General features: G+C 65.3%; 1 protein-coding gene across 1 annotated transcript in view; it reads left to right on the top strand.

The window, feature by feature from the left end:
• Window positions 1-27,347, top strand: part of SND1 (staphylococcal nuclease and tudor domain containing 1) — a 182,837-nt gene that overhangs the window by 110,687 nt on the left and 44,803 nt on the right. Inside the window, exons 15-16 of the mRNA XM_053253263.1 lie at window positions 2,593-2,734; window positions 20,148-20,257. Coding sequence (XP_053109238.1) covers window positions 2,593-2,734; window positions 20,148-20,257 — 252 coding nt within the window. The remainder of the gene's footprint in view (window positions 1-2,592; window positions 2,735-20,147; window positions 20,258-27,347) is intronic.

The following is a 27,347-nucleotide window of genomic DNA, read 5'->3' as shown; positions in this document are numbered from 1 at the left end:
CCAGTCGGTCGCTGATGGCGTGACGGCCGGTCTGCCCGCGGTTGCTCACGTCCCGCTGGAAAGGCTGCTCTTCCTGGGGCAGCTGAGCGAGGGCCGCAGTTGCAGGGAGAGGGAGAGGGGCCCGGAGCGCACGCCCTGCCCGGCCCCAAAGCCCTTGCATCCTTGGCAGGGCGCCACAGAGGAGTCAGGTTCGGGTTCTGACCCCCACTCCCTTCCGGCACAATGTCCTTTCCCTCTGCAGGCTGAGAATGGCGAGGCTGCCTTGTGCCTCCTGGCGGCGCCCCCATTTCCCCGCCAGCCTCAGGGGCCCCCGCCGGCCCAGCGGCCTGGGGCTGGTGCCCCCTGCCCGCGTGCGGTGCTGCCTTGGCTTTGTGGCCCTGCGGTGGGGAGGGCCGCTTGCTCCCACTGGCCGGAGGGAGCAAAGCGTTCTCTGGGCACAGAGCTGCTTGCCCAGCAGGACAACCGCCTGGCTCCTCTGCCGGATTGTGCCCACAGGCTGGAGCCCCCAGGAGCCCAGAGATGCCTCCCGGCCGGGCCGAGCAGCACCCAGCCGCCACCTGCCCCCTGCCCTCTTGGCAAGAGGTGTGGCCCCAAGCAGGGGGCCTGGGGGCGGCGCTGGATCTGGGTCGCAGTGCAGGGCGGGATTGCCCCCCCCCGCCTGCCGCTGCTGCTGGGGTGGGAGGAGCCCAGCCGGAGCCTGAACCTGCTGGCTGCTAGATCAGCGCCTGGAGCTCCCCACGGCCACGCTAGAGCCTTGGTCTGGGGGGCGGGAGGCTCTCTCCCCTTTGGGGTGCAACCCCCACCTCCCGCTCTGAGCTGGGCCCTTCGGCGTGCCGAGCAGGGGCTCCTCCTGTCTGGCCCCCCTTCAGCCCCCAGGCCTGATGGGGGGAGCTCTCTGGATACCCTGCGCTGGGCCCCCCTGCCAGAGCCGCAAGGGACGGGGCAGAGGCGCTTCTCTCCCCCCCCGCCCCGCAACCGCTCTTCTCCGTTAATCAAATTGCGACTGTGTGGAGGTTGCCACTAATTAGGAGCCTTCAGCAGCCCCCCCCCCAGTTTTCGCTTTGCATATGTAAGTGGTTGCTGGTTGAGCAAGGCCCCCGGCCCCCCGCAGGGCAGAGGGCACCCGCCACTGGCTTCCTGCAGGCCTTCCGGAGGGGCAGCTGCCTGAGGCAGGGCTGGAGGCTCCGGGGCAGGAGGGGGCGGGCTCTCCGCAGGGGCCCCGGGGCCACCGCTGGGCCCCGCAGAGGAGCAGCCATCCGGCGGGTCCTCCTCCCACGGCACCCCCCCCCGCGTGGGGGTGCTGAGGTGAGCGTCTCCTAGGGCGGCCCCCCTGCTGCGAGGCCGGCGGGCCTTGCCCTCCTTGGGGGCTGCTGGCCTCCGGGTCTCTTCTGCCGGCTTGCCTCTGGCTTCCTGGACCTTGGCCTGCGGCGGCAAGACCCTCGTCCCTGCAGAAAGGCCCGGCTGGTGTGGCTGCTGAGGGCAGCCGCCCAAGGGGGCTGGCCCCTGGGGTTGGAGGAGGGGCTCTGCCTGGGCTGGGGCAGGAGCCCTTCTCTGGCAGAGCTTGTGGCCGGGCTTGGAGGGGGGCGAGGGGGGGTGCAAGGCGGCCTGCCAGCCCAGGCCCGGCCCCCCACTTCCCTCGCCGCAGGCCGTCTGGTCAGGGGTCCCTCCGGGGACTGGAGCCAGCCGGCCTTTCGGCAGAGGCGGGCCAGTCCCTGCGGCTGCAGCCGCTCTCTCTTGGCTGGCTCCCCTTTTGCCGTCGTCGGCGAGAGCCAGGCCAAAGCCCAGCCAGGAGGCTGCCCGGCCCTTCCCGGCTCACCCCTGGCGGGACAAGCCAGCAGCCAGCACGACCAGCTGGCCATCTCGGTCCCTGGGGGAGAGGCAGGGCCTGGCTGCCCTCTAGAAGTTGTGGGGGAGAGGAGTCCCCGGCGGGGGGGGGGGATGCCTTCCAAGGAGGTCCTTCCTGGGCCGTCTGCTCGGTGCTCTGACTGGGGGGGGGTGCTCTCCCCCCACCAGGAGTGGGGCAGAGTGCTGCCGGCCCCAGCTTGACGGTGTTTGCAGAGCCCTCTGAGGAGGCAGGCTGTGGGGTCCTGCTGGGATGGCTGGATTGGGGCCGGCACAGGTGGACATCCCTCCCTCAGTGGCTGATCAAGCTATGGCGGGCATGGGAGGGGGCCGCGGGGGCCCACGGCGGAGTCTCCCCCCCCGCCCCGCCCTGCCCTGCCCCCATCTCATTGGCCGTTTCCACTCACGGGTGGCACAAAGGGGTCAGCCCCAAGAAGAGACCCCGCCAGGGGCAGCTGGTGTCTGCTTGCGTGGCGGCTTTGGGGAGGGGCCTGTCGGCTGTGCCCACGGCAGTGGGGAAGAGCTGGGCATGGGCCAGCTTGGGGAGCAGGCCGGCTCTGCAAAGGGCGTCCTTCTGCTCTGCCCCGGACTGGGGCAGACGGAGGCCCCTCGGCGGGTGTAGTGGGCACCGTCCCAGCCAGGGCCCTGGCAGCCAGCCGGAGCCATTGCGGTGGGGTGTGGGCCTGGTGAGGGGGCCTGGTGAGGGGGCTGGCAGCGGGATGCCCCTGACAGCTCCCCCTCTCCTCCCAGGACACACAGAAGGCCAAGCAGTTCCTCCCGTTCCTCCAGCGGGCCGGCCGCTCAGAGGCGGTGGTGGAGTACGTCTTCAGCGGGTCCCGTCTCAAGCTGTACATGCCGAAGGAAACCTGCCTGATCACGTTCCTGCTTGCAGGTGAGCTGCCCGCGGCTCTGCTGGTGGGGCGCCCCACGCCGTGTGGGGAGTGTGCAGGGCCACGGCTTTCCCTGGCAGTGGGAGTGGCCCACAGCTCCCCTGCCGCCACGGCAAATGCCCACGGGAGGGAGGGGGTCATTCCAAGGGAGCAGGCCACGTGCCTCTGGAAGGGATCTGCTCCCTGAGTGCCCAGCGGGGTTGGCAGCCAGCCGGGGTGGGAGCTTCAGGGCTGGGCTTCCCGCGTCGCTTCCTCAGGAACAGGCTCCGTCCCACGCACACACAGGCAGCTGGGCAGGTGGCCGGGGGGGGGGGGGGTCCCGCTGTGGGGGCGAGAGGGAGGTGCCGGAAGGGGCACCGGGGAGCATCTGGGGGCAAGCGGGGCCTGCACGGGGGGAACGGCAGATGCTTTGCCGCAGGCGCAGGAAGCCGCTGTGAGCAGCCACGAGCTGGAGAGGGTCGGGGGCGTCTCCTGGCGGGTTGGCCGATCCCTGGATAGAGACCCGGTGGGGGGAACTGGCCTGCAGGGCGGGGGGGGGGGCAGCGGCCTCTCTCCTCTCCTCCCTCTCCGGGCGGAATGTGTGTGCTTCTGGGCGGCGGCAGTACCCGGGCAGGGCCCTGTGCGCCCACCCTGTGCATGCCGAGGGGGCCTTCCTGGTGCGGCCGGAGCGGGAGCCAGCATGAACTATGCGCACGCCGGAGAGGGGACCCTGGGGGTGTGGTGGTGGCCCGGGTTGGCCGATGATCCCAGCCCCAGACGGGAAGTGTCAGGAAGCTCCAAGGAGGCCCCCCTCAGGCTGGCAGGCGGGGCTGGACGTAAGCGCCAGGTGAGGGCCGCTGGCCGCAGAGACACCCCACCGGGGGGGGGGGGTCCGAGGAGGCAGTCACTGGCCAGGAGAGGGTCTTGGGGCTGTGGCGGGCAGCTGCGGGGAAGCCTCGGCCCAGGCTGTGGCGCTTGTGGAAGAGCCACCTTCCATCCCGCGAGGGGTGGCTGGGAAAGGAAAGGAAAGGAAAGGGGTGGGGGAGAAAGCACCCCCACCCCCCCGTCCTGCCCTGCCCTGCCCTGCCCTGCCGCCAGTGCCGAGTGGGGTTCTCTTGGTTGCTCTTGTGGCGCTGGGAAAGGGGCAGAAGCAGGAAGCCGCCCAGGCGATGGCAGGCGGCCAGAGCACCCCCTTCCCCTTGAGGAGAGGCTGCAGCAGCATCGGGGGCTGAGGCTGGTGGACGGAGAGGCGGCCAAGAGCAGGTGGCTGGGAGGAGCCGCAGGGCTCAGCTGCGGACGCTGGCCCAGGGCGTGAGGAGGGCGCGGCTGAGCCATCCCTGGGCCAAGGCCCGTCCAGGCCAGCAGCCTGCGAGTGGGGGCAAGAGGGCCCCCCCGCTCCCTGGTGGCGGAGTCTGCCCGGAGTGCCTGGGTGGGGCGTTTGGCCAGTCCCGGTCCAGAGGAAGGGAGGTCGGAATCTGCCTTCTGCCAAGTCGGACCGTTGGCCCAGGGGTCCACCTTGGCATCCGGGGCGTAGCCAGGTAGGCGTGGTGGGCCCAGAGGCAAGGCTTTAAAATGCCCCCCCCCCCCCCGCTCACTGAAGCTCAGCTCATGAAGTCAAGAAATCTCAAAGGAGGCTGAAGAGTGGTCACCAAAAGCATAGTAAATACACACACACACAACACCTATGTGCCACAACAGATCATCCTAAATTGTTTTTTAAAAGGTTTTGTAAATGGTGGACAATGCAAGTCACTGAACGGTCCTGGAGAAAGACCTGCTGTTCTGGGAGCTTGCCGTCGGCGAGAGCCAGGCCAAAGCCCAGCTGGAACATAGGAACATAGGAAACTGCCCTATGCAGAGTTCAGGCCATTGGTCTCTCTAGCTCAGTTTTGTCTTCACAGACTGGCAGCGGCTTCTCCAAGGCTGCAGGCAGGAGTCTCTCCCAGGCCTATCTGGAGATGCTGCCAGGGAGGGAACTGGGAACCTTCTGCATGCAAGCGGGCAGGGGCTCTTCCCAGAGCAGCCCCCTCCTCTAAGGAGAGTCTCTTCCAGGACTCACACAGGTAGTCTCCCATTCAAATGCAGACCAGGGCAGACTCTGCTTAGCAAGGGGGACAAGCCATGCTCACTACCACGAGACTAGCCAGACACACCTGGCCCTCTGGGGGTCTGTGAGGTTCTTGGGCCAGTGCTTGTGGAGGGCAGGGCAGGCCTCTGCCCCGCTCCCCAAGTCTGGCACAGCTCCCGCTTGCCCATGTAGCCAGATGCAGGCCATGGCCTGGCTCCTGTGGAGCTTCCATGGGTGGCCAGCCATGAGTTCCACCCCCCCTCCGCTGTTGGTGGGGGTCCTCCCTCTCCTGCAGCCACCGGCCACTTCCCGCTGGGCTCTCTCCCGGGCTGGCTGTGGGTGTGCTGAGATTGCAGGCAGCCCGTCCCGAGCCTCCCTGGTTCTTACCAGCCATGTGTGTAATGTGGACACATCATCCCGGAATCTTATTTATAATTAACTAGTCCTAAAGTCAGCAGCAGAAGACAAGAAAATGAGACTCCTCGTTCCAGAGCCTCTGATATTTTAAAATTTTAATAAGCACTAAAACTCCCACTTAAGGTAAAAAATAAATAAGAGATGCTGCTGCTGCTGCTGCAAAAGCAGGGCAAACTCCGGATGCCTCTGGCCGGGGAGGATTCTCCTGGCTTCCCTGCGAGGAGGAGCTGCAGAAGCACACAGTCCTTGTGTGCAGGCAGCTGCAGGGCTGATGTTGCTATGGGAGGGCGTGTGTGTGTGTGTGTGTGTGTGTGTGTGTGTGTGTGTGTTGCAGTGCTGAGCTGGAGCTTCCCCACTTCGTTTAGGGGAATTTGTGCTGCTCTGTCCTTTGAGTGCTGGGTGAATGTGTGTGTGTGTGTGTGTGCGCGCACACTCGTGTGGTGCTGCTGCTGCTGCTGCTGCTGCATTTCTGCACGTTCCAGGATCCCCTGCAGGAGAAAGTGGAGGGGGGGCCGCGAGGAGGGGGGGCCCGCCTGGTCTGGATCAGCTGCTGCTCCAGGCAGGAGGTTTGGGGTGCGAGAGAACAGCCTCTCCTTGTGTCTGAGCCTCTGGGCTGATTCCTCTCCCTCAACAAAGGGGCACAATTAAGGACCCCATTTCTAAGTGGGAATCCCACTTGATGATGATTGGGGGGGCAGGGGGGGCACTTAACGACACAACCAGTGAGTGTAATTGCGTTTCTGGCGTCCTGGTCCTTAATTATGCAATTAGTGGGGCTGTGGAGACTTAGGAATTTGCCTTGCTTTTGTAATTGAATTGCAGTTTTATGGAGATCCAGAAGGGATCGCCCCCCCCCCCGCCCCATCCCACACACTCCCCACCTCTGCATACTTTCTCATGCCAACCGGCCCCAGTCCCAGGATGGGGGGGGGAGGAGAGAGGATTGTTGCAGCCCCGAAATAAACGGGAGGTGGGCTGGGCTGGGGACACGGTTTGGTCTTCAGTCTGTCCTTCCTGGGGAGGCCGCGCTGGGGAGAAAAGTGTGGTGCAGCTGTCAAGGAACAGCGTGTGTGTGTGGGGGGGGGGCCCTCCATGGGGAGGGGGCTCTCGGTTTCCCAGCCCCGGGGTGGATAGGGGCTAGGCAGGGCCCCGCTGACGGAGGAGGGGCAGGGGGGCAGGGGCAGCTTCCCCATACGGAGGAGGAGGAGGAGGAGGAGGAGGATGGCGGCGGCCCTGAGGCCTCCTCGGCTGGCTGGCTCCCCCCTGCCCGCTCCGGCCCTCCTGTGGCCTTGCCCACTGCCCAGCCGCCTCGCTCAGACCCCGGGAGGCTCCTGCTGCTGCCGCCGCCGCTGCTGCTCCTGCTGCCTCTCTCCTTGCTCCCCGCCTCCGCCTCCCTGCCCAGCCCTGCTGCAATGAAGCTCAAGGCCAGGCCACCGAGGCATTTGCAGAGGCTTCCTCTTGCCTCTGCTGTGTCCGGAGCTAGACTGTGGGCTTCCTGGGGCAGGGACCTGTGTCCTCTTCCCTGGAGCTCCTCACCAGCGGTGCCTCCCAGGGCCCCCCCCCGGACCTCCGCCGGGGGAACCCAGGCAAGGGGGGGGGTTGCAGCCGGGGGCCCTCTCAGCGGACACGGCCTCCTGCTTGGCTGGGTGCTGCTTTGGCCCTGCCTGTGCAGGGCCTGCCCGCGAAGCAGCTCCCCACACAGCAGGCGCCGTGGGGGCGCGGAGGTGGCGCTCGCCGCCTCTTGCGCTGTGGGGCTAATTTTGGGCTTGGGGAGCGGCAGGGGCTGCCCCCGGCCCTGGGAGAGGCAGCTGCCGGCCGGGCTGCCGCCGGTGCTATTTCAGTCCCGTTGCCATGGGAACCGGCTCTGGGCCCTGCTGCAGGCCTGCCTTCACCTTGCCGATGACGGGGAGGTTGGACGGGGGTGTGTGTGTGTGTGCGTGCACGGGGGGGGGGGGCTTGCGCTCCCCCCACCCCTCCCTGCCAAGAGCGCCCTTGGGCGGTAGTTTAGCCTCACGACCTCCCTGCAAGGTAGCTTGGGGGAGCCAGCCGCGGTCCAGCTGAGCCTGCTTGCCAGGTGCCCCTCCTCCTCCTCCTCCTCCTCCTCCTCCTCACCCCTGCGGTGCAGGCACCGTGTGGCCTTCATGGGGGCGGCAGTGGCGGCGGCGGCAGCAGCAGTGTGAACCCCCCCCCCATCCCAGGCAGTGGGGTGAGCGCAGCCCCGCTGGAGCCCTGGGGTGCCTGCCCAGCCTCCCTCCGCGCAGGGAGCTCTGCTTCCGGCCCGGCCCGGCGGCTGGGGGCAGACGGTGACTCCAGAACCGGCTTCTCCTCCGTGGGTGGAGAGAGCCAGGCTCACCTCCCTGCTCAGCCCCACAGCTCACCGGGGAGGCCGCGGGCCGGCGGTGGGTCTCCCAGCATGAAGCCGCCTTACAGGGCTGCTGTGAAGATGATCGGGGGGGGGGGGGCGGGGGGGAGGAGGGCAGGACAAGCCTTGTGTCTGGAGGGAGGGAGGGTCCCATCTGGCCTCCTCGCCGCAGGCTCCCTTGGGCTGCTGCCTGGGATTGGGCGCCTCCAGTCCTCACCCCACTGACCTTCTGGGGGGCCCTATGCACCCCTTCCTCCTCCTCCTCCTCCTCCTCCTCCTCCTCGTCCTGTGGGGCATTGGCCTGTGCCCCCCCCCGAGTCCGGAGCAGGGCCAGAGATGGGTGTCCAGGAGGCGGGCCGGCCGGCAAGCATCCCATTCCCCAGCATAGGGGCTGCTGGCTGGGGGTGGGGGTGGGGGGGGCTGAGCAGGCCCATTGCCAGCCCCCCTCCCCCAGCGCCTTCTCTGCCCACCCCCACACTTCGCCCGAGGCTCTCTAATCAAGCTGTAGCTGCCAATTATGATCTGAAGAGCAGGTAATGAGCCCGTTAGCACAGCAGGGAGGGGAGGGGAGCTCCGCTGTTGGTATGGGGGGGGGGCGGGACTGCTCCTGCCTGCCGAGGGCCCCAAGGGGAGCCGGCCTGGTGTCTGCAGGCGCCCCCGCCTTCTGGCCCCCAGCGGCCCCCTTGTGGCAGGGCCTGTCTGGGGGGTGCCAGCCTGGCTCCATCCATCCTCCTGCTTCCAGGCCCGGGGAGCCCCCTCCTCCTGATGGCCCGAAGGCTCCTGGCCTGTGGGGTGGGAGGGTGCCGGCGGCCCCCGCAGCAGGGCTGGCGGGCGCGGGAGAGAGGGGGCCCTCTCCGGGTGTGCCGGCTGCGGGGCCCGGGGAGAGGCTGGGCTTTGAGCCTGCTTCCAGACCAGGGGCCCCGGGCTCTGGGAGGGGAGCCGGGGCCCCGGCAGCAGCCAGGCATCCGGGCCTGGCGAGGTCTGAGCAGTCCAGCCACCGCTCAGCCCGGGCCTGGCCACCTGCGATGGCCCTCCGCTCCATTCCAAGGGGAGCGGAGGAAACCCGTCTCCTTGACCGCTCTCGCTCCAGACCAGACATCACGTGAGAAGTCTCTGCCGCATCCCCCGCGGAGCCAACGCCCTCCCTACGCGCAAGACCCCAAGCGCAAGCACCGGAGCCTTCCCCTCGCCGGCACGTCCGCGTGCTCTGCAGGGTGGCTCTTGAGATGCACCACCCTTCCAGACGGGGCCGCACCGCAGACGGGCATCCGGGCACTCTGGGCTGTGCCGGTGGGGGGCCTCCGTCCCCTTTCCTGGTGATCCCAAGCAGGGAGTCCGCAGCTGCCACAGTCGGGGTCGGGATTTCCACTGTGCTGTCCATGACCCCTTCGAGCACCTGCCTTCTGGTTAGTCCCCACCAGCTCAAGAGGGCAGCTGTGTGGGTGTGAAGCTGGGCTGTCTTGCCCAAACCTCCATCCCGTGACGCTCACTTCTGCCGTGTTGCAGCTGCCAGCATTTCTGCCCCGTCGGAGACACCCTTTCGGGGCTCTCTGCAATCCAGTCTGGTGTTCAGCACCCCAACGCGTTTGGGATCACGGCCACTTTCCTGCCTCCTCTGGCAGTGGGCACCTTTCAGGGGCTGAGCAGTGTCACGGTGGGTTCCATCGCTTGCCGTGGTGATCGGTGCACCCCCTCAGGGTGTGCAAGAACTGAGGTCTGAGCACAGGTTTGATGCCAATCTGGTTCGGCGCCATGGGGAGGGGAGGGGCGAGCAGGAGCTTTGAGGAAGAGGAGGCGGCCAGGTCTTTCCCGGCTCTCCGCCACACCATGCAGCTTCCTGTCCCAGCACACGTGCATGGTTAGCATGTCGGTGTCATGCGCGGGTACTAGGGACGTGTACCGCCCGAGCAGGAAGCTGCAGGGGGCAGCAGAGAGCAGGTAAGGACCTGCTCTCCTCTTCCTGAAGGCCCCCACCTGCCCCTCCCCTCCCCATGGCGCCTCTGCGGATCCTGCCCACCCTTATGCGCCCCCCCCCCGGGCCCAGCCATTGTCGTCTCGTGGTCTTCCCACGTGGACATTGAAGGGCTGGGGAAGCTGCTTCCAGGCCACACCTGGTAGAAATAGATCCAAAATAAAACCCTCTGTCCAAAGAGGAGAGCTGTCTGACTAGCCCCCCCCCCATCTCCAGTGGCCAAACTTGCATCACACAAACTGAAATGCGTCTTGCACATTGTGAGCCGCACAGCAGGAAGGGTGGGGCAGGCCAAGGAAGAGCCCCCTGGGTGCCTGCCAGTCTCTGCGCCTCTGATGGCCCACCGGGTGGCTGCTGGAGGGAGCCGGGGGTCTGCCTTGCTGCTGTTGACCTTGTCCCCAGGTAGGGATCGTTGGTCATCCCTACCATCATTGACCATCATTGGTCATTAGGTCACTGATGAATTGCCCAAGTCATTGTGCATCCTCTTGCCGTTAGCCAGTCCTGTGGGAGCTTCTGGACAGTATTGATTGGGGGGGGTCAGCCAGAGGCCTTTGTCAGGGAGTGGGAGGGGGGCCTCCCCGCGAAAGAGCCCCTCCCACCAGAGCCCTGCTGCTGGCAGGGTCTGGAGGGCAGAGTCCAACCATGGCTGCTAGTCTGGTGGCTCTAGGCCATCTCCAGGCTCCGAGGCAAGGAGGCTCTCCACGCCAGTTGCAGGGGAGGGGGCCTGCCCTCTCCTCTTGCCCGTGGGCTGCTTCTCGGAGGCGTCTGGGGGGGGGCACTGTGGGCCTAATCCAGCAGGAGGGCTGTTCTGGTGCCTGCTCTCTCTCCCCCCTCCCCCCTTGGGGCTGGCTTCTGTGCCCCACTGCCAAGCCCACTTGTGGCAGAGGCACTCCGCCTGTCCCTGCTTCTCCAAAGGCCCTCCCTGGGCTTGCTCCGGCCAGGCTGGCTCTCTGCAGCCATTGGAGCCCCCACCTCCCCAGGTTGCTTCCCTGGCTTGGTGGGGTCGGGGAGAAGGAGGCGGCGGCCACGACACCCTCCCGCTCCAAGCAAGAGGGCATGGCGGGCTCTACCCAGCCGGGTGGCTTCTGTGTGTGCCCGGAGGAGCCGGTGCCTCTCTCTCTCTCTCTCTCTGGCCTGGCTCTGCCGTGACCTGTGCCTCAGTGCCTGCTGGACTGTCAGGGCCCGTTCTGGGGGCCGCCCCGCTCTTGGCCGCCCCCCCGGCATCGGAGGGCCTTCCAGCTGTGCAGGGCCAGGTCAGCGTGATGCCAGAGCCCAGCCGCCTCCTGCCGAACGGAGAGCAGCTGCAGCCCAGCGGGGTGGGGGTGCAGGGGGGTGCCACACGGGAGTGGGGCTGCATCTGCCTCCAGGGCCAGCACCCACTGGCGGCAGGGGCCCCGCGGGCGCCGTAGGAGGCCAAGAGGGCAGGAGCGCTGGGTCCAGGCAGGCAGGCGTGTGGGAGAGTGTTGCTGGGCTCAAGTGCCCAGCATCCTGCTTGATGCTCCACACCCTCCCGCTGCCCCTTGGTTGGGGGCTTGCCCGTTTCCTGCAGTTGGCAGGACAGTGGCCCTGTGACCCGGAGTGAGGCTGCTGGGAGCCAGCAGGCTCTGAGTGTGCCAGGCGAGGGAGGCGCCTCGCTGACCCGCACATGTGCTTGGCCGGGCAGCAGCAGCAGCTGGCAAGGGTGCCGTGGGTGTGTGTGTGTGTGTGTGTGTGTGTGTGTGTGTGTGTGTGTGTGTCTGGCTGGGGGGTTGCGATGGTGGGGGTGGCGAGGCCGCCTGGCAAGAGCTCTCCCGCTGCCTCTCTGCTCTTCCCACATCTCCTGGGACTCCAGCACTTTAGAATTTTGCTTTCCAGGAGAAGCTGTAACGTTCCTGGCAATGTGGAATCTTGGCACTGGGGGGTGGGGGGGGGGAGCCACTTTGGGGGAAGAAAAGGCCAGAAATATTGGAGAAATCCGAAATAGCTGTGCAATGCTTATTTTCTTGTTGACTCTGAACATTAATACTTTGAGAGTGTAAAATGTCTTTTATGTATAGCTTTCATTAGCACCTGAATTGTACCATTTGATTTTGTCATGACATTTGAAATTTTAGTGCTTTAATTTTAGTCAGACAATAATACACTTTGTATTGGAGATGGAGCAGCAAGCTCCTGTCGCCAGAGACAGCTGGGCACCCCAGTTTTTGCTAGTTCGGGAAAGCGGGGAATCCCCAGCAGGGAGAATGGAAGCCCTCCACGCCGTAGGAAGGGAAAGAACAGGCTGCAGGGAGGCTGCGCGTCTTCCCAGGCAGCAAGCGTCTCCCGCAGCAGCTCCCACCCCAAGTGTCCTCCTGCTCGCTATGAAGAAGGAGCCAGGGGCACCCACCTCCTCTCCCTGAAGCAGGCGGCTGTCTCATCTGGCCGCGTCCTGCCATCTCCGGGGCTTCTCTCTAGTGGCAGTCGCTTCCTGCCGAGAGAGCACCGATTGCTTCTGGCTCTGAACTTGGCTTCTGCTCCAGGCCCCTCGTGCTCTTGTGGGCTTAGACAGACCAGTTTCTCTCGTGTTTTGCAGAAGCCAGAGGAGTCTGAAGTGAGCAAAATCATTGGGGAAGAGAACCTGCCTATTGGATGCAGTTGTGTTGATTGCCTAAAACCGTAGATGGTCTTGCGTAGCCTTCGGAAAGCATTCGGAGGGCAGCTAAAAGCATATTTGAGAACTTTGCCTTTTAAAAACATGCACATGCAAACCCCACTCACCATTCCAAAAGAGAGAATATTGCATAAGGGGATTTGCCCTGGGGCTTCCCAAAATGTCTGTTTCCCCCCATTAGAAAAATGGAAAAAATGCTTTGGGGTGGGGAACTCCCCCACTCGGCTTTTCTGTCTGCTTTCCCTCCATCTCTAGTCCAGATAGAAGCTTCCCGAAGCCAGCAGGGTTTTCTCCCAGTGCGGCCACAAAGTGAGCCACGAGTGGGGAGACCGGGGATTGCCCCCAGCTTCAGGGCCTTGGCCTCAGTGATGGAGCCCTCCTGGTCTGGACGGGGAAGACGGTGAATCTTCTGGGGGGGTGGGGTGGGGGGGCAGAGAGAGGGCTGGAGGGAGCCCGGCTCCGCTCCCCCATCCCAAGGGCACTTGGAATGGTCTCACTGGGCAGATGAGCCCAGCTTCCTGTGAGCAACTCCTCCTCCTCTGCCCCAGGCTTGTTTTCCGGCCACGCCCGCTGCCTTGTGAGGGATGGAGGGGGCAGGTGGGAGCTGCTCCTGGCGGCGTCCTGGAGTCGTGGCCGCCTTTGTCGTGAGGCGCTGGCTGTGTGGCCAGGTGGGAGCTGCCTCCTGCGGAGGGGCCGGGGCGGCAGACGCTCCCCTCCCTCTGCAGTAAGACCTGCCCGCAGTGGTCTGGCTGCCCCTCCAGGAGCCCTGCCTGGCCGCACCTGAGCGCGGGGCCTTCGGGCCAGTGTTCCTGGGCAGCGGAGGGGGGGGCTGGCCGGCCCCTGCCCCCCGTCTCCAGCAGGGAAGCTTTCGGGGCAGCAGCCCCCTTGCTGGCCGGCTGGGCTCTCTGTCCTCCCCCATGGAGTCCACAGAGAGCCCCCTGCCCCCGAGGGTGCCGTGCTTGCATGCCTGGCCGCGGAGCTGGGAGCAGGCCGGTCTGTGGCGGAGTTGTCCCGAGGGCCAAATGCGCTTGACTCCTGGGCCAAGCGGAGAGGGGAGCAGCGTGAGGCCGCCTGCCGCTCTCCGTGATGGGGAGGGGGCCTCGCCTTGAGGGCTGCCTGCCTGCCAGCTGCTTGCTGCCTCCGAGATCACTTCATGGTGGGGGGCTCAGCGTTTGGTCCAATGGCCCTGCTAATCTTTTTCATCGGTGTGCGGAGTGAGTTCTGTTCTGGGCGGCAGTCTCCGGGCAAGGAGTGTGCACCATGTGCCTCCAGAGTGGGGCCTTCCTCATTCAGCATCGGAAAACTTGTGAGCGCACGCACGTGCACACGCCTTAGGGGGAGCAGTGGGTGGTTCTCCCTCGCACAAGCACATGTCCCGGCCAGAGCCGGAGGGGCCCCGAGCAGCCCTTTCCCAGACTGCAGTGCAGCCTGTACAGGCGTGGGGTGGGGTGGGGTGGGGTGGGGTGGGGGGCGGCCGGAGGCGGCAGAGGCCTGCTCAGACTCCGCCAGACGGTTTGTATTTGGCTTTTTGCTTCAAATGCTTGGATTTGCTCTCAGCAACTCCCAGAGATCGCTCTGCATTGTTCTCTTTACAAGCCTGCCATTGTTAGGACCACTTCAGAGCATCCAGCTATTACTGCAGCAGCAGCAGCAGCAGCAGAAACGGCAAAAGTGCCCCCCCCCGCGTTGGTCCTGCCCAAATGGTTCATGTGCACACTTCTGGGGAAACCCCTAGCATTTCCCCAGGGGGGTCCTCAAGGGGGCTTTGGAAGAGGGAGGCACAGGGCGCCACGCCTTGGAGAGCAGCCGGATTCTCAGGCCTTGGCAGCCATTCCGTGGCAGCTCCCCACGCGCCCCCACACCCCCGCGGTCAGGTTGGGGCGGTGGCTTGGAAGGGGGCTGCACTCCTCGCGGTGCTGTGCTTCCAAGGCTGCCTCGTCACATCAGGGCCTCCTGGGGAAGCCCCGGCGCACCCCTTGCAACTGCAGCCCCCGGCTCCTGCCGCTCAGCGCCCCTCCCAGGACCCCACCGGGCTGGATCCTTCCCACCCAGTGTTGCTCTCCCCCGCTTGAGGCACGCAGCGGCCACCCGGAGGCCAGCGATTTGCTGAGGAGGCGGCACCAGACCCTCCCCGCTGCTGGCACTGCAGCAGGCTGGGCTGCTCTGCGGACGGCTTCCGCCGGAGACGTCGCAGGGCAGGTGAGCCGGGCTGGGCCTGCCGGAGCTGCTGGCGCCACCGCCCACCAGGGTGTCCTTGTGGACCGCCTGGCAGGGGTGGGGTTTGTAGCACCCGACTTCAGTGCCTCTGAGCCTTCCTGGTGGCAGGGTGCCGGAAAGTGGCGCTGGAGGGCTCTTGCTTGACCCCCTGGCCGCGGTCTTCTGGCGTCCGGCAGGGTCGCGTCCTCCGGTCACCTTGGCATCTACGCTGTGCATGAAACTGCTTTCGGAGGATGTTGCCCACGTGCCGACCCCACCCAGTGGCATCATCTCGTGCCGTTCCTCGCTGGAGAAGTTGGCCAAGCGCCACCTCCAGGCACGATGACCCTTGGCCTTTGCTGCTGGCCCTCCTCGGGGGGGGGGGCAGGATGGAAGTGCCTCAGGGCTCTGCCTGCAAGAGGCTTCTTTCTCCCATTTGGCTGGGCTTTTCCTTGCACTGCTTGGAAAGGGGCTGAGGCCTGCGGTGTGTGCGCACAGCACACAAGGCCGTCTCCTCCTTGCCGTCCAGCGAAAATGCTCCCGCCTCCACTTCCCCCACTCGCGGAGTCGGTGCCTCCCGGCTGCCCCTCGGAATTCCGCTGGGCAAGTCACTCCCGAGGCTGGGCAGGTTCTGATGACCTGCCCACAGCTTGCGGGGAGATCCCAGGCATTGAGCCATGCCCACTTCCACGAAGCATGCTGGGAGAGGAGAGCTGGTCTTGTAGAAAGCTTGACTTGTCCCCTAGCTAAGCAGGGTCCGCCCTGGTTGCATACGAAAGGGAGGCTAGAAGTGTGAGCACTGTAAGAGGTTCCCTTCAGGGGATGAAGCCGCTCTGGGGAGAGCAACCAGGTCCCAAATTCCCTCCCTGGCAGCATCTCCAAGAGAGGGCTGAGAGAGATTCCTGCCTGCAACCTTGGAGAAGCTGCTGCCAGTCTGTGAAAACAATACTGAGCTAGATAGACCGATGGTCTGACTCAGTATATGGCAGCTTCCTAGGTTCCTATGAGGACTCAGGGTTTCCCTGACGACTGCAACACTCTCGTGTTGATCTGAGATCTGAACTCCGGTTGCTTTTGTTTAACTGTTGGGAGTTTGCAGCACTGAGCTGGGAACAATGAAGATGTCTGGCGGCAGGGGAGCTGGGGGGGGGGGTGTCGGTTGGTTGCAAGAGCCCGCCCACTGGCTTTGGACTGCTGATGCCCTTGCAGCGGTTGGGGAGGCAGAGTTCCCTGCGCTCACCTATGGACCTGGTGAAGCCATCTCATCTCCCTTTCTGATAGCGACTTCTTTAGTAGATCATCGGGATGCTGTGGACATCGTATATCTCGATTTCAGCCAAGCATTTGACAAAGTCTCCCATGGTAGCCTTGCTGAACAAGCTGGTAAAATGTGGGCTAAATGATGCTCCCGTTAGCTGGATGCCCAGCTGGTGACTCCTCACGAATGGCTGTACCTCCCTCCCTGGAGGCAGGCAGGAAGTGGACCTCCAGGGGACTCTGTCCTGGGTCCTGGGCTCTTTATCTTTCATAAATGACTTGGTGGAGGGGGGCGGGGCTTGACACATTTGCCGAGGAGACAAAGCTGGTGGGGGCACAAGACAGAATTGAGATCAAGCTGGACAGGCTCAGATATTGGGCTAAAATGAGCAAGATGAAGGTCAGTGGAGATAAAGTTCTGCTTTGGGGTTAAAAAAAAAAAATTAGATGCACAAGTACAGAATGGGGGAGGCCTGGCCTGGCCTGGCCGGGCTAGATGTGAAAAGGCTCTTCTCTTAGTGGACAACAAGTGAACACGAGCCAGCCGTGTGATGCAGCTGCTCAAAAAGCCAATACAGTCCTAGGCTGTATTAACCAACGCATTGCGTCCAGATCTTGAGAAGTTGCTGTACTGGCCCGCCCTCACTTTGGAATATTGTGACCGTTTCTGGGCAGCACATTTTAAGGAGGGGGGGCCTTGGTATACTGGTTTGAGAGGAGGACGGTCTGGAAGCCCAGCACTGTTGGGCCGGGAGGAGGGGAGAAGACTCCGGGCAGAGGGACAGCCGCCTTCCCACCTCGGCGGGGCTGATGCGCAGCAGGAGGAGGAGCCCGCTGGTTCTCACGCTGCTGGGGGGGACGACGCAGGCTAGAGAAGAGGAGGAGCTGCTGGAGAGAGGCCAGGCGGGGCCGCCCCTCTCTGTCCGGGCTGGGGTGGCTGCTGCCCCTCCCCGGCCCGGCCCGGCCCCAGCCCCGGCCGCCCATGTGCTGGGGGGTGCTGCGCAGGGAAGGCCGCCCCAGCCAGGACCGCCCCCCACCCTCCCGGCCATTCATATGTGGCAATGCTGCGGGTTGCGGCATTTCTGCTGCACAAAGCACTTTCCCTCTGATTTATTCACCTCTTTCTTCCCAGTGCTCTTTTCTCTCTCTCTCTCCATCCAGTCCAAGACAACTCTGTGCTATATATATCCCCAGCTCAGAAGCAGCAGTGCTGTCTGGCATGTGTGCATGCGCCCCCCCGACCAGCCGTGCAGTGGGATATGCAGCTCTGCCGGGGAGGGTGCTGAGTGCACGGAGGGAGCCCCTCTGTAGGGCTGCTCCTCCGGATCTGGGCCCCCGGGCTGCTCAGAGCAGCTGCCCTCCCCGTGAGCCCCCGCCTGGCTCTGAGGACAGGGGGGGCTGGGGGCCGCTGGTGCCTGGCTGCCTTGGCCACGGGCCTCCCCTGCCGCTTGCTTGCTCGCTCTCTGGGCAGAGCCACGGCCCTTCTTCCAAGGAGAAGGGGAGTCGCTGCCTGGAAGGGCCAGAGGTCTGGGCTCGGGGCCTCCCCGGGGCGGTCTTGGCTGCTGCGCCCCGCTCCTCCCCCCGCTGGCCCCTGGCCTGCTCCTCTCTGCGGCCTGCTCCTTGAGGCCCTCCCAGGCCAGCCTCTGGAGCAGGAGGGTGGGAAGGCGAGGCTTCTCCAGGCAGAGGAGGGCCCCGGGGCGCAGGCCAGGCTCCGTGCAGTGGAGACCCGCTCCGGTTGAGTCGGGAAGGTCCCACTCCCGAGGCGCAGGGCGTGCACACACTGCCCCGATCCTGCCGCCCGCAACGAAACTCCTTCTGCACGAGCGCGAGGCTGAAATGACCTGGCAGGCCCACCCGCTTCCCAGACCGGGAGCCTCTGCCTGCTTCTCAGAAAAGCCCCTGAAGACACACCTGTCTTCTCAGGCTTTGCCTGCAGATTAATTCTACACTCTTGAGAGCTTTTTCTCCCGTGAAAGTCTTTTGTTTGTTTCCCCTTGACCTTGTCATTTGGTTTGCGTTCACCGCCTAGAGGTGCCTGTATCAGGCGGCGTACAAATGTGATGGACGGATGCCCAGCAGGATGAACCGCAGGCAAGGTGTGTGGGGGGGTGTGTGCTTTGCTGGGCGGGGCCAAGGCTGGCCCTGATCCATCCACAGACAGCGGGCGCCTGAGGTGGCCTCGCCTCCTCCCATGCAGGCCAGGCAGGTGGAGTGCTGGAGCTTGGCCTGGGTCAGGGGGGCGAGGGGGGGTCCTGAGACATGAAGCATTCCCTAAGAATCCTGTGGGCCAGCCCGCCCCGAGCAGAAGAGGGGCGGGGTACCAGTACTTGGCATGCAGAAGTAAAAGAGGACCTTTGCGGGAGGGGCTGCGTCAGTGCACATCTCCGCCCCGGAAAACCCCCCTGGGGCACCGGGAATCTGGACACCCCCCGATTGACAGTGTTGCCCAGTCCCGAAAAGTAGGTCAGAAGCCAGAGAGGGAAGTTGCGGCGATGCCGGGCAGCCCCGCCAGTGACCTTGGGGGGCAGAGCGGGCCCCTTTGCCCGGCCGGTCGCCCAGTCATCTTTGTCTGTCTCCTGCCCAGTGTCCTCAGTCTCTCCTCTTCTCCGTCTCTGGGCGGAATGGGCTTTGTTCTGAGCGGCAGGATCCAAGCCGCGTGTGCGCCTCCGGGGGGCGGGGGGGGCGGCCTTCCTGGCTCAACCTGGGGGGGGGGTCTCAGTTGAACTGAGCGGACACCCAACCGCCTGGGAGTGCGCCTTCGAGGGAGCACGGCTCCTGCCAGGTGTGTCTCTAGGTGGTGCACACAACTGAAAACACAACCAGTTTTGAACAGTTCCACAGACGAGAAGAGTTCCAACTCCCACGTGGGAGAAGAGCAGCCCTCGTGGCTGGGCGGGGGTGGGAAGCAGCCCTGGCTCTGGACGGGCCTCTGGGAGACCCAGGTTGCCCTTGGCGCCTCCACCCCCCCCCCCGCCGGCTTCTAGCCCTCCCGGAGACTGCAGCTCAGCGCTTGCCAGGCTGGGCGCCATACGCCTGGCGCCGTTCTCTGCAGGGGCGGGGTGTGCTGCCAGCAGGGGCTGGTTGGGTTGTGGAGGGGGCTGAGGGGTGTGCCCTTGTCTGGCCTTTGGGCCCCAGGCTCCCCCTGCGTGGCTTGGCCTTTCAGCGCGGGGCAGGCAGGCCATGGGCAGGGTCTGGCCCCCGCTGGTCACACACCGCTCTCCCCAGCCCCCTCCCTAAGCCCCGGGGAGGCTGACACCGCCTCTCCCCTGCCGCCTTTCCGTGGGGGGGGGAGGAGAGGGGGCTGGCATGAGGGCTGTGCCAAGGCCTCGGAGGCAGCCCTGGAGGCTCCAAGTGGCTCCAGATGGCCCCCCCGGGCGGTGGTTGCAGCAGGGGCCTGCCCTCCGGACGGAGGCTGCCCAGAGCGCTCCCCGCTGAGCCCAGGCACTGTGGAGAGCGAGGCAGCCCGCTGGGCCGCGGGGCTGAGGCTGCTGCGGAATGGGCCGCTCTGTGGGCAGGGGTGGGAGGCGGTGAGCCCTTGGCCCGAGCCACGCCCAGTAGGGCCCACCGGGTGCCGTGGCTAGAGTGCCGGACGGGGAAGAGCCGAGGTCAAACCCCTGCGCAGCCGTGAAACCGGCTGGGGGTCTCTGGGCCAGTCACTTCTCTCTCCGGGGGGCTGTGGGGAGAAACAGAGCCTCACGCCCTGCTCTGGGCCCCGAGGGGGAAGAGCCGGGATACCATGGGGAGAAATCCCGAAGGAGATGGGACGGGGCAGTGGGCAGCCTGGCCAGAGAGGGCTTGGTGAAGCACCCAGCGCTGAGGGGTGGGCAGGGCCCTGGAGGCACTTGGAGGGCGGTGGCGACCGTGGGCACCCCTTGGATTCCTGGGGGGTGGGGCTGAGCAGGGCCACTAGAGGCTAGTCCGGGAGTCTTGGGGGGGGTGTCTGTGAAGTGGGTTCCCACCCACCCACAGCAAGTGGCAGCCCCCCCCCCAATGCCTGGGTCTTTAGGGAAGGTTTGTTGGGTCAGGGAGGCCACTCCAGGCAGGAGGGCTGGGCTGTCCGTTTCGCTGGCCTTCATGGTAGCCCCTCTGAGGGCGGCTGGGAGCAGATCTCTGAGGGCAAGCTCTGGGTGTTGGGCCACAGTGTCCTGTCTGGGGGTGGACTAGATGCTCTCCTGGGGTGCCTCCTCCTTGCTGATTCTGCCGCTCTGGGCTCTCGTTGCTGTTCTCCCACCACACTGGAGTCACATCTGGGGGCCAGAGGCCGAGGCATGGAGGGGCCTCTGCGGAGGCAGGGGTGCCCCCCGGCTTGCCCGTGCACGGAGGGGGTGCTGGCACGTGGCTGGCCCACCGGCAGTGCCCCCCCGCCCTGCTGGCTGCCGTGGGGCGCCTCCAGCCTCCGAGGCAAGAGGCCGCTCCGTCCCAGGGGCAGGAGAGGGGGCATCTGCTGGGGGGCCACTGGGGGGGCGGGCAGGAGGGCCTCCTTGGGCCTGGTCCTTGCGCAGGGCTGTGCTGACGCTGCCTTCCCTCCACAGGCATCGAGTGTCCCCGGGGAGCCCGGAACCTGCCCGGCCTGGTCCAGGAAGGGGAGCCCTTCAGCGAGGAGGCCATGAGCTTCACCAAGGAGCTGGTGCTGCAGCGAGAGGTAGGGGGGGCGGGGGCGGGGGGGAGGCAGGCGGCCTCTGGGGCCCGCTCTTCTCGCTCGCTCCCCCCCCCAGCTGGCCAGTTGTTTCTAGTGCTGTTTCTGTGCTCACACAAGGCCCCGGAGGGAGGGAGGGAGGGTGGGCCTGTCTCCCCCCCACTGCTGGGGGGCTCTTGGGCCCTGCTCCGCGGTGGGCTTTTAGTGTCTGTGGGGCAAGAGGGGAGGGGGTCTCGTTGGGCTGGGGCTGGGCCTGACCCGCCAGCAGCCTCCGATGACCCAGGCCTGGGCCCCTGACCTCCCCACTGAGGAGCAGCCCCCCACGGGCCGCGGTGGGAGGGGCCTGGCGCTGCTCTCTGCCTCTTGTGAGCCCTTTGCATGACTCGGGGAGGGTCTGCTGGCAGGCCGTGTCTGGCCATTTAGTGCTGGGGGGGCTCAGCCACCCCCCTTCAGGGGGTCAAGGAGGCCTCCATGTCCTGGTTCCCTGCCCCCATTGGTGTGTGTGTGTGGGGGGGGCACATTGCCAGGATGCAGACCTGCCTCCCCCACAGGGCTCTGCTCACCTCTGGGGGTGGAGGAGCAGATGGCCCCACCTTTGCTGCTGCTAGGAGGGAGGTGACACCCACATGCTGAAGGGCTCTGGGGGCTCTCTCTCTTCCCCCTCTCCCCACTCTGCCTGAGACCGTGCAACTCTACCTGAGGAACAGCCAGCCTGCAGGCAGTGCATCGCTCAGGCAGGGTGGGGCGGGGAGAGGGGGGGACCCCCCACCAAGCTGCCTCCTTTGGCGCCCCCCCGGCTCTTCAGGGTGGGCTGCTGCTGCTGCGCCCAGCCCCTTCCTGGGCCGAGGAGGCGGCTGGAGGGTGGGGCGGCTTCTCCCCAGAGGCAGACGGGGGGGGGAGGCCCCGGCTTCTTGTGTTCCTGCTGCCGCCGCCGCCTCTGGCTGGTGGGGCACAGTGGGCCCCCAGGCAGCCCTCCTTGTGGGGCGGGGTGTGTGTGGGTGGGGCAGGGGGCCGGCTGCCTGTGTGTGACCGAAGGGGCCTTCTGCTCGCCCGTCTGCCCGCCTGCCCGCCCGCCACTGGTGCTGACCCGGTCCGCCTCGGCTTGCCTCCGTCTCCGCCGTCTGGGCTGCCGTGGCTCCGTCGAAAGCGCCGTGCGCGGCTGTTGCTCGCTGGCCGTGTTGTGCTCCCAGCTCCAGGCGGGAGAACATTTCGGGCGTCCTTGCCGGTCTCCCTTGCCCTTTGGAGCCCTTCTGGCCGGCTGGTCTGAAATGGACTGTGGAGCCGCTTGGCTCAGTCAGGAGTGGCCGGCTGCCTTCCCCAGCACTCTGCCCGCCCCCCCGTGCCCCCGTGCCAGCCTGCCAGGCCCTCTTGGGCGGCGTGACATTTCCAGCCGTCACTCACTGTCCAGCTGCTGGCTGCCCGCCTTGCCCAGCGGGGGGAGGGGGGCACTCTTCGCCCAAGGAGGGCGCCCAGGCCAGTGGGTGCCTCTGGGGGGGGGGGCGCGGGGGGGGGCTCAGGCTTGCTTCCAGCCACGGGCCGCTTCTCGGAGCCCAGGCAGGCTGCACACCCTCCCCGGAATTGGTCCCAGGTAGCCGGGGTGGGTGGGGTGGGGGGTGGCCGCTGAGGCACCCCCCCCGGGTGTTGGCTGCAGGGGAGGTGGTCTGCCTGGCCAGTCAGAAGCGCGGCTCCGAAGGACGGCCGGTGAGAAGCCATCAGTGGAGCGGGGCGAGGGGTCCGTGGCAGCGTGGGGCTGGGGGCAAGAGGGCCGGTGCCGGGGGGGGACTGGGTTGCTTTGGGGCACAAATGTCGCTCGGTCTCCTCTGCCCCAGCCTGGGAGGAGGTGGGGAGAGGATGCTGGGCCAGGCCAGGCGGGGGGGGGGGGGCGCTTCTCTGTGTGCCTGCCTGTTGGTGGGAGAGCAGAGCCGGGGTGGTGGTGGTTGGTGCCCCCCTCCGGCGTGCAGAGGCTCCCGGCTTGCTGCCTGTTCTGTGTGGCAGCGTGTGGGGAGCGGCTGGCTGTGGAGAGTCACTGATGCCTGGGCTGGGAGGGCTGGTGCGCAGTGATGCTGTGATGCTTGATTTCAGCATGGGAGGAGGTGTGCCCTCCCCGGCCTGGCAGGAGCAAGTTACAGGAGGCAAAGAGGATGGGGGCTTAGCCGGCATCATCGGGGGGGGGAGGTGGGGCTGCAGCCCAAGCCTGCCTGCCTGCCTGCCTGGCGGCTGCACGGTCCATCCACCCGTGGGGCTGGGTGGGATCGGGGTGGGGCTTGTGGTGCAGGACATGCTGCCTCTCCCCTCCCCTCTGGCCCTCCTCCCCTGGCGGAGCGTCGCGTGGCCTTCTTGCTGGTGCCCCCCTGGCCCTCTTCCTGGGAGGGAGGCTTGCTAGGCCCCCTCGCTTGCCATCTCTGAAGAGGCATCTTTGCCCCAAGGCCTCCCCCCCCCCCGCCTGGGGGTCAGGGCAGCTGCCACCACTTCATTCCTTCTGACGGCTGTTTTGTGTTTGCAGGAGTTATGAAGATTTATGGTATTTGTTTTAATGCTGTTGCATAAGCCATTAGAGAGACATCAAATATGCGATATAAATGAGGCACCTTCTTGAAAAGAGAAAGCTTCTTCGTCCAGCAATGGGGCCCAAGGCCTGGTCATGCGCCAGGATGTGTGTGCGTGGGGGGAGCCACGGGGCCCCAGGGGTGGCGGCACGAGCCACTGGCTCCTTTTCCTGCCCGCCATGTAGCAGAAACACTCGGCAGCCGGAAAACCAGCTCAGCGGGCAAAGGGCTGAGAGGAGCACCGAATACCCGCCCCCCCCCCAAAAAAACCCAACCCAGCGGCCACTTCTGTTGCCCGGCTGGGTGACTCCCTCCCTGGCCACCCTGCCGGGGCTTCTGCCCAAGGCCGCCAGCACCCAGACAGGGGGAGAGGCTCTGGGGCCTGCAGGCTGGCCCTCTCTTTAGGGACCGAGGGGGCGGCAGTGGGGAAAGAAACGTGTGGGGTGGGAATCTGTTAAGTTGTGTCTTGAAATGTTTCTGGGTGCTTGCCTGAATAGACCTGTGTGTGATATTCTTACATCCTTGTGAGTTCAGCTGCTGTTTGTGTTAAAAAGACTGCATTTGTCATGGGGTGTTTGTCTGTAGGGGGTGATGCTGAACTTGCAGGCGGGCGGAGGGGTGGCGGTGGGGCTCCCAAGGCCTTGAGGTCCAGGCTCCCCAGTCGCCCAGGAGGTGCCCCTCTGCCTGCCTGCCTGCCTGCCTGCTGGAGGTGGCTCTGCAGGCAGCCCAGGGGGTGGGGGGGTGTCCTGGGCGAGGAGGTGCCTGTCGTGGCTGATCGCCAGGAGCAACCGCTCAGGGGAGAGGTGGGGAGCAGGAGGCCGGCACTCCTGGGGGTGGCGTCTCCCTGCTCTTGCACTGAAACCTCACCCACAGGGTGAGGTCATGGGGGTCATCAGGATGTGGGGGGAGCAGAGAGGCGTGTGAGGGAGGCTGTGTCTGGAGGCTGCATCAGCCAAAGGCTTCTCTCTCCGGTGTACCAAAGAGGGCCTCTCTGGAGGGGCCCCGATGCCATATAATCGTCTCCTGTCCCCACCCTCCAAATGTCCAGGCTGTCCTAGCAACAACCTGCCCAGTGGGCACTGCAGGCAGGGCCTTCTCTGAGGTGGCACCACCTCGGGGGAGGCTTTCTCTCCTGCTCGCTCGCTCGCTCTCTCCCTGTTTTTAAAGGGGCAGCTGCAGATATTCTTTTTTTGGCTGAGCCTTTGAAGTCGGATGTGCTTCCTTCAGTGACGCTGGGAATGGCTGCTGCTGCTGCTGCTGCTGCTGCTGCTCTCAGACAGCTTTGGTTGGGCTCTGTGATGGCTGTGGCTGCGCTCACTGGCTTCTTCCTTGTCATAAATGGCCGTCTGCTTGCTTTCCAGTGGGAAGGCCGGGAAAGACTCCCTCAGGGAGCCGCGGAAGGAACTGGGCAATTCTGCAGGGAGGCTGGAGATTGGGGGCCATCGGTTCCCGGCTGGGGCGTCCAGGAAGGGGCACTGTGGGGGCTCCGCGTGGGGCCTGCCGTGGCCTCCTTTCTGCCTGCCGAGGGCCCTTCTCAGCTCCAGAGAAGCCTGGCCCCTCTGGGCCCAGCAAGGCCCCCGTTCTCCGGGCCCCGCTGCTGCCCCAGTCGCTGGCTGGGCGTGAGAGCTGTTCCTGGAAGTCCTGGGGCTGGGGTGGGCAGGTGGGCAGCAGTGCCCCTGTCCCTGGTCTGCGCTCGTCCCAGCAGCTGAGGGCCCCGCCTGGCTGCTCTGGCCCCACCACCCTTGCTCTGGGGCACCTGGCCAAGACCCCCCCCCTTCATGGGCAGGGTGGCACAGATGCCCGCTGCAGCCCTTCTGGCTGCATCGTTCATTGTGATGAATGCGGTGCCTGCCCAGGCGCTGTCCCTAATGGATTTCCGGCTGCTGCTGCTGCTGCTGCTGCTGCCATCTCACTGCGCCAGTCTTGGGAGCAGGACAGCGGCTGGTGGGGGTGGGGGGATGCCACCAGCAGTGTCCTCCCAGCTGACGGGCTGGCTTGTCCGTCCCCGCCCACCCGCCCACCCCCCGGCTCCTGCCAGTGCTGAGTGGTAATTTGAGAACAGAGCCGGCTCTTCTGAATTCCCGGTCTGGACTCCCCCCCCCCCCCCGCTGCCGGCTTGGCCACTAATCCGCCCGCAGCTTGAGGCCCTCCTGCCGCCTTCTGCGCTCCCTCCCAGGCGGCCCAGGGCACGCTGAGAGGCTTCCTTGCGGCCACCTCCTCACTCCAGCCTGGGCCAGGTCAGCGGCTTGGCAGCTCTTCCGCTCACGGCCGGCTCCTCCAGGAATCGGGCAGAGAAGCTGCTCTTTCCTGTGGATGATGTCTTGTCAGAGTGACGCCCGGCTGGCTCCTTGCGGCAGAGGCTCTCCCAAGGCGCCCCCCCCCACTGCCCAGCCCCCCTCCTCCCTCAGGCTGCCCCACTGCCAGCCCTCCTGTGCTGACAAAGGGTGCTCAGGCGGTGCAGGCTCAAGGCGGGCCAGGGTGGGCAGCCGCGTGGCCTTGGCGTGGCGTCCTGGGCAGGGGGCTGCTGCAGCTGCATGTTGGCTGTGCCCCCTTGTTGCTGGGGCTCCTTGTGGCGGGCAAGGAGGGTTCGAGGCCCACATGGGGGCGGGGTGGGGGCCATAGCCCCCTAGCAGAGGCCCTGCTGGGCATGGAGAAGGCCCCACGTCCAGCCCCTGGCCGCCTCTCCAGGCCGGGCTGGGAAGCAGCCTCCCCTGCCTGAGGCCAGGGCTCCCTCCCACTGTGTGTGGGCTGCGTTTTGTTCGGGGCGGCCCTCTCAAGGCAGTGAGTGCGCCCACCAGCTGCATCCAGGGTGGGGTCTTCCCGATTCCACCTGAGCGGGATCTCAAATGAACTGAGCAGACATCCGCATCGAGGCTGCATGCGCACATGTGCACCCCTAGGAGAGAGCACGGCCTGGTACCCTGCTGCCAGTCAGTGTGGACCGTCCCGAGCAAGATGGCCCCAAATTCCACCGGTGCTGTAAACCCCCTGGCACTCCAGACGGGCAGGGCCCGGCGCCCCCCAACCGAGGCCTGAGCAGGCACTCTGAGGAAGCCGCCTTGTGGGCCTGGAGCCCAGCAGACTCTCTTGGCTGGCAGCTGGCTGGCACTGCCCAGCTTTGCCCCCCCCCCCCGCCCCAGAAACTGGGGCCAAGTCCTCGGCTGCCTTGCCTGGGCCAGAGAGAGCCCCCGGCCGCCTTGCACCCCTGGCAGCCCCTGGACGCCTTTGGCGGCAGCTGTCCGCCCACAGAAGACAGATGGACACCGAGTCAGGGCTGCTTCGTCTCTGGATCTGGAAACGGGGGCAGTGGATGTGCAGCGAGGGGCGGAGCGGCTGCCTGCTTCTCTTAGCCAGACTGCAGCCAGGCACATGGCTGGGCCTCTTGAGCAAGAAGCTGAGGGCGGGGCGGAGAGGCAGGGGCCTCTTAGCCCTTCCATCTTGGGCTGGAGATTGCCCCCCACCCCATGCCTCCATGGTTGCCAGGCGTCGACACTGACCCGACGGCTCCACTTTACCTTTACCCAGCTCTGTTTCCCTGAGCAAGGGAAAAGATGCAAATCCCTGGAGAGAAAAGCTGCTGAGCTCCTGCTTCCCACCTGCCAGTTACCGGCCTGGAATGGTCTCTTTCACTTCTAGGCTATGAGCCAGACCCGCACATCTTGGGACGAATGCGCGTGGAGATTTGGGGCAATGGCTATCCCCCTAGAGATGGAAAACAGGCAATGTCATGGTTGCACTGACAGCTTTCTCTGTATGATCATCCCTTCTTTATCCCTGCCCCCAAACGATTACAGTAAAATTGCAGTCATTTTTGCACAGAGCAAAGACAACATAAGAACATAAAACAGCCCTGCTGGATCAGGCCCAAGAAGGCCCATCCAGTCCAGCATCCTGTTTCAGACAGTGGCCCACCAGATGCCTCTGGGGAGCCCACAGGCAAGAGGTATGTGCCGGCCCTCTCACCTGCTGTTGCTCCCCTGCAGCTGGGACTCAGAGGCATCCTGCCTCTGAGGCTGGAGGTGGCCCACAGCCACCAGACGAGTAGCCACCGATAGACCTGTCCTCCATGAATTTGTCTAAGCCCCTTTTAAAGCCAGGCAAGCTAGTGGCCATCACCACACCCCATGGCAAGGCATTCCTTAGATTAATTATGCGCCGTGTGAAAAAGTACGTCCTCTTGTGGGCCTAAATTTTCCAAACTACAGTCTCATGGGATGACCCCGGTTCTAGTGCTGTGAGAGAGGGAGAAACATTTTCTCTCTCCACAGCATGCATGATTTTATATACCTCTGTCATGTCTCCCCTTAGTCGCCTCTTTTCCAAACTAAAAAGCACAGGTGTTGTAGCCTTACCTCGGAAGGAAGGTGCTCCAGGCCCCTGATCATCTGGGTTGCCCTCTTCTGCACCTTTTCCAGTTCTACAATGTCCTTCTGAAAATACCCTGACCAAAGCTGTACGCAGTAGTCCAGGTGTGGCCGCACCATAGATTTGTATAAGGGCATTATAATATTAGCAGTTTTATTTTCAATCCCCTTCCTAATGATTCCAAG

The sequence above is a fragment of the Hemicordylus capensis genome, chromosome 5 (genome assembly GCF_027244095.1).
Source record: "Hemicordylus capensis ecotype Gifberg chromosome 5, rHemCap1.1.pri, whole genome shotgun sequence".
Taxonomy (NCBI): domain Eukaryota; kingdom Metazoa; phylum Chordata; class Lepidosauria; order Squamata; family Cordylidae; genus Hemicordylus; species Hemicordylus capensis.
The sequence above is the reverse complement of the archived record's forward strand: the minus strand, read 5'-3'. Positions and strand labels throughout refer to the sequence as shown.